At 39.4% G+C, this 10,141-nt stretch overlaps 1 protein-coding gene across 1 annotated transcript; it reads left to right on the forward strand.

The window, feature by feature from the left end:
- Positions 1 to 273: 273 nt before the first annotated feature.
- Positions 274 to 583, forward strand: LOC118844541 (ATP synthase subunit e, mitochondrial-like). Its single transcript, XM_036752448.1, has one exon. The coding sequence runs from the start codon at positions 296 to 298 to the stop codon at positions 509 to 511; it is 216 nt and encodes a 71-aa protein (XP_036608343.1). The 5' UTR covers positions 274 to 295; the 3' UTR covers positions 512 to 583.
- The last annotated feature ends 9,558 nt before the right edge of the window (positions 584 to 10,141 follow it).

Consider the following 10,141-nt stretch of genomic DNA (forward strand, 5'->3'; position numbering starts at 1 on the left):
CTAGGAAATTGGAAAGGGGGCCACCAGCCAAGCCAATGCAAGCACAGGCAAACAGTCCTACAGCCTGCCAGCAAGACCAGAGATAGGCAGAAACAAGTATGGCCTGCACGTTCTATGTCCAGAGGAAGCAAGAACAGAAGGTTCCCCTGAGAAAACCCAGGGTGATCAAAGAACTAGAGTCAGGGGGAAACCAAGTGGTACAGTGGATAGAGTGCCAGGCCTGGAGTCAGAAAGGCTCATCTTCCTGAGTTAAAATCTGGCCTTAGGGCTTCCGGGTCGAGGGTCAGCGAAAAAAATGGTGCTGCCCGTGAATGTCTCTCCGCTCATCAAGGCGGGACGGTATTCAGCCCTGCTCTTGGGCATAGTCTACGGTTCGAAGCACTATGCTTATCTAAAGCCACCGGCAGAAAAAGAACGGAAGCTAGCGGCAGAGCAAAAAAAGAAAGAAGAAGAATTGAAGAAGGCTCAGCAGAGATTGGAAGAAGCCCGAGGTGACACCATATTGAAATAAAAGATTTGCTGTGTTTTCTTCTGCAAGAGTTGTGGTCTAATAAATCTTTCTGTGATGTAAAAAAAAAAAAAATCTGGCCTTAGATACTTACTAGCTGTGTGATCCTGGGCAAGTCACTTAATCTTGTTTGCCTCAGTTTCCTTATTTGTAAAATGACTGGAGATGGAAATGACAAACCACTCCAGTACCTCTGCCAAGAAAACCCCACATGGGGTCATGAAGAGTCAGACACAACTAACAACAAGAGAATCAGGAAGGGGAGGGGGATTCATCAATTGTGGAGCAACTGAACAAATCACAATGTAATAGAATATTATTATCTCATAAAGAATGATGAAAGAGATGATTTCAGAGAATCATGGGTAGAATTAACTTTTGTAGAGTGAAATGAAGAAAACACTATATACGAGAACAAGAACATTGTAAAGGAAATCAACTTTGAACACTCTTACCAATGGATTCATAAATCATGTCCCCATGAGGAGACATATCTTACCCACTTCTTTGCCAGAGACGTGATGGATTCAACCTACACAAAAAGACATTGTCTTTGATCATGGCCACCGTGTGGATTCATTTTGCTTGACTATGTTTATTTGTTAAACAGTTTGGTTCTTTTTTTTTTTCTCTAAGTTTTTAATTAGAGAGTCTGGATGGGAAGAGACGTTAGAAAAAGTGATCTCAAGAAAAAAGAGGGTCACTTAAACTTTGTTTTAAAAAAGGCCCAGAAGGAAACAGAAGGAAATTCAGAAAGAAGCACAAACTAGCAAGACAGATTTGAAATTACTGTGTTATATGCTTTTCGTTTGTAACATGATTTTGTGCATGCCCAGATCACCTGAGATGCCAAGACCTATGTAGGAGATGGCATGAACCTGCTTCTGGGAGAAGGCATCCTGCATTTCTCTTCCACATAGGGGGAAGCAGCTTCTTTACATAGGCTGTGTAGCCAGGACAGACTTTGTCTTTAAAATCACCAGTCTGAGACAGTCTTTCTCTTTCTAGCAGTGCCCAGGGAGTAGATATCCTGTTCATTAACAGACTGAGAGGGGTAAACTAAGCTGTGATGGGAATGCCTACTTCTCTTTCCTGCCCCGGATTCCACCTTTTAGGCCCTGTGGCCTAAGTATCAGGCTTGAATTTTTGGTCTCTTTTGTTTCTCCTTTTCAGTTCTAGGTGTACCCGGTATAGTCTTTAGAGCTTGAAGCTTCAACCATGGCAACCTTGGAGCTAACATTCCAGGCTAGGTATTGTTGCCAGCCCAGCAGGGAAGCCCAAAGAAGCCAGAATGCCACAACATAAACCCACAGAGGCTTTGGGCTTGGAGCGGTAGGATTGTGCAATGCAGGAACTGAGTTAGACTGTTCACTTAATCCCCATCTCCTCCTTAGAGATTTGGTCTAAAGTGGGATTATGTCTCTCCCAGGCGCAGGAGGGAATATCTGTACACTTGTTCCTGCTATATCTCTGACTGTTAAGAGGTTAAATATAACCTGGATCCAAGGAACTCCTTAGGAGAGAACACAGTCAGTAGAAGCTCAAACAAATGATAGAGACTAAACACTCCCAAACTCCCTTAAGAGTACCAGAGAACCGTGCTAGAGGGGTGAAATCGGGGACATGCTAGTAAATGTTTAATAACCAGCTCTCTAGAAAAGAAATGTACCCCTAACACACTTAGAAGTTTAGTGCACGTTATTAAAAATTTTCCAAAACTTTCTTAAGTCTAGACAACCAGCAAAATAATAAATCAAGCCCTGATTTATAGCATTTCTTAATTTCTAAGGTCTGAATACTCATACTGAAATTTTAACAATTGGCTCTCCAGGGCTGGTATAAGCTGGTGCCAGCACTCCCCTGGTGAAATATAAGAAGCCTGGCCGTCAGGCAGTGAGGGCCAGAGCAATCACTGCTGTACTTTAAAAAACAAATAGTTATGAAAAGGAAATTCACAGTTTTATATAATTTTGTTTGGTGTACTGTGTATATGGAAATGTTCTCTTTTGTTGTTTAGTTTCAGAATAAAATATAAAATTAATTTTTTTAAAAATAGCAATGTTGACAAAGTGGATCAGGTACCCAAGAGGGCAACCCTGTTGGTGAAGAGTCTTCATGGCATATAAGGAACTAAAGAGGTAAAGATGGGAGTTGGGGGTGGGGAGGAGAAGGTTGACTTCAAATATCTAATCGGGGTGGGGAACCTGTGGCCTCGAGGCCACATGTGGTCTCTAGGTCCTCCAGTGCAGTGCATGGACTGAATCCAAACTTCATAGAACAAATCCTTTTATTAAGGGGGGATTTATTCTGTGAATTTTGGATTCAGTCCAAGGGCTTCACTTAAGGACCTAGAGACCACATTTGGCCTCAAGGACACTAGTTCCCCACCCCTGATCTAAAAGGTTTTCATATGGAAGAGGATGAAAAGTATTTTGTGTGGCCCCTGAAGACAGAACTAAGACCAATATATGGAACTCATGGTGAGGCAAATTCTGCTTTAGGATAAGGAAAACTTTTTTTTTTTTAATGAGAATTGAATGACAATTAAATAGGTCACTACATAAGATAGTGAGCTTTCTGATTGCTGGATGCGTTCAAGTAAAATGTAGATGAATGACCACCAATATGGTGTGCTTTCTATGGACTGCAGCTTTGGGAGAAAGCTAGATTATATGTAAGTTTCCTTCCCAGGTGTGAGACTTTGATTCTAAACACTTGAAAAACATTTTCAGCCTCTGACTTAATGATCTTTGCTTTTCCCTACTATGAAACTGAGAATAAATTTTGGTGTATAGGATCCAATTTCAGAAAGTCAAATATACATAGAAAAAATGTGAAACATTTCTATTTCTCATATTACTGGACTAAAGAGGACTCCTCATACATAAGAATTTTGATTTAGTGGCCACTGAGAGTAAAAATCAATGACATCATTTTGGCAGCTGTTGCCATCTGGTCAGCCATTTAGAACGCCTTCTGCAGTCTGACTGAGCAGGAGCCATTTTTCAGGTTCCACGAGGGACTAGGAGGACACAGAGTGACCTCTATCAAGGATAGATTGGAATTCCTTAGCAACTCAAGGGGCCAAACTCATTGCTTCTTTTAACCCATGAAGGTATCATTTCTATCGAGTGTTTTAATTAGTCTTAACTGTTCCTGAGGGATCCCAGTCCTATTTGAAATAGCTCATGAAGAATTAGACCAGTAATCAGAAAGTTCCCACTTCAATTAACTTCATAAATAACAATAAACAGCAAGGACTGTCTAGATACATAGAACCAAAGGATGTTACGGAAGGCCCTGCAGTTCATCTTTTAAATATTTTATTTTCGGCAAATGTAATTTATGGAAAGTTAGATCATAACATTGAGATCTTGCTGGGCAGAAGCTCTTTTTGTCTTTTCCCCCTCTCTTCAGGTGCACTGGAACACAGTCCTTGCAGGGACAGGGTTTGCCTTCATCTAGTCCAAGGCCCTCATTTTGCACATGTTGCTCAGAGACCCAAAGAAAAGGAGCTTCTTTGCCCAAGAAGCAAGGAAGGGTTAGAATTGGGACTTGAACTCAAATCTTCTGACCTCAATTCTATTTGGGTCATTTCAATACAACAAACATTAGGCACATGACTAGATGTGAAAGCGCTGCACTTGGCACTGTGGATATCAAGACATTTAAATTGTCCCTGCTTTCTTTCTTTCTCTCTCTCTCTCTCTTTTTTTCTTTCTTTCTTCTTTTCCTTCCTTCCTTCCTTCCTTCCTTCCTTTCTTTCCTTCCTTCTTTCTTTTTCTGAATTTATTTAGTACTTTATTTTCCCCATTTACATGTAAAAACAATTTTTAACACATTTTCAAAGCTTTGAGTTCCAAATTCTCTCCCTTCCTTCCCTACCAACCCATTGAGAAAGCAAGCAATTCAATATAGGTTATGCATGTGTAGTCATGCAAAACATTTCCATATTAGTCATGTTGTGAAAGAAAACATAGACCCAAAAGAAAAACCCAAACCTCAAGAAAAATAAAGTTAAAAATGTATGGTTCAATCTATATTCAGACACCATCAGTTCTTTCTCTGGGGTGGATAGAATTTTTTATCATAAGTTCCTCAGAACTGTCTTAGAACATTGTATGGCTGAGAATAGCTAAGTCATTCACAGCTGATCAGCTTACAATATTGCTGTTACTTTGTACACAGTACATTTCACTTGGCATCAGCTCATGTAAGTCTTTCCAGGTTTTTCTGAAAGCATCCTGCTCATCATTTCTTATAGCACAATAGTATTCCATCATGATCACATACCACAATTTGTTCAGCCATTCCCCAATTGATGGGCATCCCCTCAATTTCTAATTCTTTGTCCCCAGAAAAGAGCTGCTATAAATATTTTTGTACATATAGGTCCTTTTCCTTTTTGTTTTTTCTATCTCTTTGGGGATACAGACCTAGTGGTGGTATTGCTAGGTTAAAGGGTATGCATAGTTTTATAGCTCTTTGGCCGTAGTTCCAAATTGCTCTACAGAATGGTTGAATCAGTTCACAACTTCACCAACAATGCATTAATGTCTCCTATTTCCCCACATCCCCTCTGATATTTGTCATTTTCCTTTTCCGTCCTATTAGCCAATCTAATAGATATGAGGTAGTACTTAAGAACTGTTTTAATTTGCATTTCTCCTGTCAATAGTGAGTTAGAGCATTTTTTCATATAGATATAAATAACTATGATTACTTCATCTGAAAACCATTCATATCTTTTGATCATTTATTGATTGGAGAATGGCTCTTATTTTTATAAATTTGACTCACTTCTCTATATGTTTGAGAAATGAGGCCTTTATCAGAGAAATTTGTTTCAGAATTTTTTTCACAGTTATATTGCTAACTATATTTCCCTCCTTTTATTCTATTCTCTCTCTCCTTTAACCCTGTCCCATCTCAAAAGTGTTTTGCTTTTGACTATCCCCTGCCCTAGTCTGTCCTCACTTATATCATAACTCCCCTTCTCTTATCCCCTTTCCCTCCTACTTTCCTGTAGGGTAAGATAGATTTCTATACTCAATTGAATGTGTATGTTATTTTCTTATTGAGACAATTCTATGAGAGTAAGGTTCACTCACTCCCCCTCATCTCCCTCTCTTCCCCTCCAGTGTGAAAGCTTTTTCATGCCTCTTTTATGTGAGATAATTTACCCCATCCTACCTCTCCTTTTCCCTTTCTCCCAGTACATTCCTCTTTCACCCCGTAATTCTATTCTTTTTAGATATCATCCCTTCATATTCAAGTCACACTTGTGCCCTCTGTCTATATATACTCCTTCTAACTACCCTAATAATGAGAAAGTTCTTATGAGTTTCATCTTCCTATGTAGGGATGTAAACAGTTTAACCTTATTAAGTCCCCTATGATTTCTCTTTTTGGTTTACCTTTTTATGCTTCCCATGAGTTTTGTGTTTGAAAATCAAATTTTTTCTTCATCTCTGGTCTTTTCATCAAGAATGATTGAAAATCCTCTATTTCATTGAAGTTTTTTTCTCCTGAAGGATTATACTCAATTTTGCTGGGTAGATGATTCTTGGTTGTACTCCTAGCTCCTTTTGCCCTCTGAAATATCATATTCTAAGCCCTCCAATACTTTGATGTAAAAACTGCTAAAGCTTGTGTTATCCTGACTGTGGCTCCATGATACTTGAATTGTTTCCTTCTGGCTGCTTGCAATATTCTCTCCTTGACCAGGAATTTGGCTATAATATTCCTGAGAGTTTTCATTTGGGGATTTCTTTCAGCAGGTGATCAGTGGATTCTTTCAATTTCTATTTTACCCTCTGGTTCTAAAACATCAGGGTAGTTTTCCCTGATAACTTCTTGAAAGATGATGTGTAGACTCTTGTTTTTTTATTATGGCTTTCAGGTAGTTCAAAAAAATTTAATTTATTTCTCCTGGATCTGTTTTCCAGGTCAGCTGTTTTTCCAATGAGATATTTCAAATTGTCTTCTATTTTTTCTTTGTTTTGTTTTTTTCATTGTTTCTTGATTTCTCATAAACTCATCAGCTTCCATTTGCTCAACTCTAATTTTTAAGGAATTATTTTCATCAGTGAGCTTTTAGACCTCCTTTTCCATTTGGCCAATCCTACTTTTTAAGGAACATTTTTCTTCAGTGAATTTTTGTGCCTCTTTTTCCACTTGGCAATTCTGCTTTTTAAGGCATTCTTCTCCTCATTGGCTTTTTGTACCTCTTTTACCATTTGGCCTAATCTATTTTTTAAGGTATTATTTTTTTCAGTATTTTTTGTGTCTCCTTTACCAAGCTGCTGACTCTTTTTTCATGATTTTCTTGCATTGCTTTCATTTCTCTTCCCAATTTTTCCTCTACCTCTCTTACTTCATTTTCAAAATCTTTTTTGGAGCTCTTCCATGGCCTGAGATCAATTGATACTTTTCTTGGAGGCTTTGAATATAAGAGCTTTGACTTTATTGTCTTCTTCTGAGTGTGTGTTTTGATCTTCCTTGTCACCATAGCAACTTTCTATGGTCAGAATTTTTTTTGGTTGTTTGGTCATTTTCCAGCCTATTGCTTGAGTCTTAACTCTTTGTTAAGGTAGAGCTCTGCTTCCAGTATGGAGGGCAAACTGTCCCAAGCTTCAGGGATTTTGTGCAACTGTTTTCAGAGATACTTTTAGGGATCTGTAAATTTTTAGTTCTTCTAAGGTGGTATGATCTAAGGAGAAGTGTTTATTCCTCTCATGGCTTATGCTCTGGTCTATGAGCAAACACAAGCTCTCTTTTCTGTTCTGGAACTGTGAGGAGGGTCCCCTCTCCACTGCAGCCATAAGCTCTGGTGTATTAGTGCTCCTCCTCACCCTGGGACTGCCACTCAGGACTGCAAACAAGATCCAAATATGGGAAAAGCAACAGAGTCCTGCCTCAGTGCTAGCAAAGAGACCCCTGTAATCTCCTTCCCTCCAGTTGTTTGACCCTCTTACCATCTGTGGGCTGAGAGCTCACTGCTAATTCAGTAGCTCCTAAGGCCTGCTCCTGGTTTTCTGGGGCTGGATCTGTGCTGGTGTGGCCTCTACTGGATTGTACTCTACTCTTACCCAGGTGTGACACACCTTTCCTGTTGACCTTTTTAAGTTGCCTTTGGCTGGAAAAAAATTTCACCCCATCCTTTTGTGGGTTCTACTGCTCCAGGAATTGTTTTATGGCATTATTTAAAGGTGTTTGGAGGGGTTTGGGGAAGAGCTCAGATGAGTTGCTGACTTTTCTCTGCCATCTTGACTCTGCACCCTTCATCCCTGCTTTCTAGCACCAGACAAGCTAATGGGGAGATTGCAAACACAAACATTTATAACTAGATAAATGCAATGTAGAAATGTGGGCAAATTACTAGGAGAAACATGAGGAATATTTTGTCCCAACTGCATTTTTTCTGCCACTTTAATAAATTCTTTTGCTAAAGCTACTTAAGTCTACTGGCTGATTGTTGATAGGAAATTCATTAAAGGGAATTCATGAGTGATGGTACTAGAAACCTAGCCCCTCAGGATTACCCCTAGAAACTTGAAAAGGAATAGCCAGCCTCTGAAGACCCTAAACCTCTAGTGTGAGAGTGAGTTATGTGAGTGGGCCCAGAGGGGATACGTAAACAAAATAAATACAAAGTAATTTGGGGAGAAAAGTACCAGTAGCGAGGGAGTATCAGGAAAGGTTTCATATGGAAGATGATGCTTGAGCTAAGCAGATGAGGAGGGAATGCATTCGAAGCATGGGTGACAGTTTTTGAAGGAAATAGAACTGGGAGATGGAGTATTGTGTGTGAGGAGTAGTAAGAAGGTCAGTTTGTTTGATCTACTAGGTGTGTGAAGGGGAGTAAGGTCTAATAAGCTAGAAAGGTAGGTTTGCTGGAAAGACTTATATGAACTGATGCTCAGTGAAGTGAGCAGAACCAGGAGAACATTTTACACAGTAACAGCCACAGTGTGCAAGGACTAATTTTGATAGACTTAGCCCTTCTCGGCAATGCAAAGTCCTAAAACATTTCCAAAGGACTCATGATGGAAAATGCCATCCACATCTAGAGAAAGAACTATGGAGTCAGAATGCAGAGTGAAGCACACTATTTTCTCTTCTGTTTTGTTTTGTTTTCCTTCTCATGGTTTCTCCTGTTCATTATAATTCTTCTATGTAATATGACTAATGTGAAAATATGTTTAATAGGAATGTATGTGTAGAGCCTGTATCAGATTGCATGCCGTCTTGGGGAGATAGGAGAGAGGGAGGGGGAGAAAACTTAAAACTTATGGAAGTGAATGTTGGAAACTGAAAATAAATAAATTAATAAATTGAGGGTGGGGGAAGAAAGGTAGGTTTGGAGCCAGGTTGTGAAGGGTTTTAAATGGCTATAAACAAAGGAATTTGTACTGGATCCTAGAGGAAGTAGGGAGCCATTAAAATTTACTGAGCAGGGTAGTAATGTGGTCAGAACTGTGCTACATGATAAGAAGTTGTGTTTTAGGAAGATTATCACAATGCTATTGTTCTTTATAGGACAACATGAAGGAAAAGACCTTGCAGATTATCTAGTTCAACAACTTCATTTTAGTTTTGTAAAAGTTGATACCTTTTGCTTTTATTTCATAGTTATTTCCACATATACACTACCCCTACTGCCAAACAATCCCTCCCTTGTAGCTAAGAAAAATAGTCAAGCATAACCAACTTTGTTTGACAGTATATACAACATTCTGCAGCCATATTCTCCCACCTATTTACTTCTCAGTGCCCAAATCAGTCATTACAATGACTCAACATTCGACTGAGTTTTATTGTTCTTTTTTGGTACATTATTTTAATTATTATGCATATTATTCTCCTGATGCATACTAGCATTACAAATGGTGCCAAATAGGTTTTGCACTTACAGTCAAACAAGGAAGAGATACAGAAATGTTAAAAAAAAAAAGGAGAGAACAGAGGCAAATAAATGCTTGATGATCTGATGTAGTTTCTGAACAAAATCAATTTGTGCTGCTCCCAGCAGGACACTGAACTATGTTCTAAATAGCTTGACTCAGTGATAATTCTTTGGGCAGGATTTTAGATACAGCCTCATTTAGAAATGGAGAAAATGAGCTGGCTAATGAACATACGATTGGTTTTACTGGACTGGCTTCAATGCCCCCTCCTCCATGAAACCTTCACTGATTTTCAACTGGAAGCATCCTCTCCCTTATCTGCTCTCCTAGCACTTTATATTCCTCTTATGGACTCATCACATTCTAATTTGCATTGTATTTATCAGCATACTTGTCTTAGCCACTACCTGGCCCACAGAGGCCACCTCTGGTTGTCCTGATCTAGATCTTGCCACTGTACCCAGATGGTCCCAGAGGAGAAAGTGAGGCTGCTGACCTTGCACAGCCCTCCCTCACTTAAATCCAATTCACTTGCAAATCATGGCATCACCTTCCTGAGGTCATGGTCCTCTTGGAGAACAAAGGACAAACAACAACTGCAACTTGGGATGGGAGTGGAAGCCCATTCTTTCAATAGGATCTTAACATCATAGAAGTAAAGCTGGAGGGTACCTGAAAGGACATCTTGTCCACCCCTTACATTGGGCACTTCCATACACGTGAG

The sequence above is a fragment of the Trichosurus vulpecula genome, chromosome 3, assembly GCF_011100635.1.
Source record: "Trichosurus vulpecula isolate mTriVul1 chromosome 3, mTriVul1.pri, whole genome shotgun sequence".
In the NCBI taxonomy this organism is placed as follows: Eukaryota; Metazoa; Chordata; class Mammalia; order Diprotodontia; family Phalangeridae; genus Trichosurus; species Trichosurus vulpecula.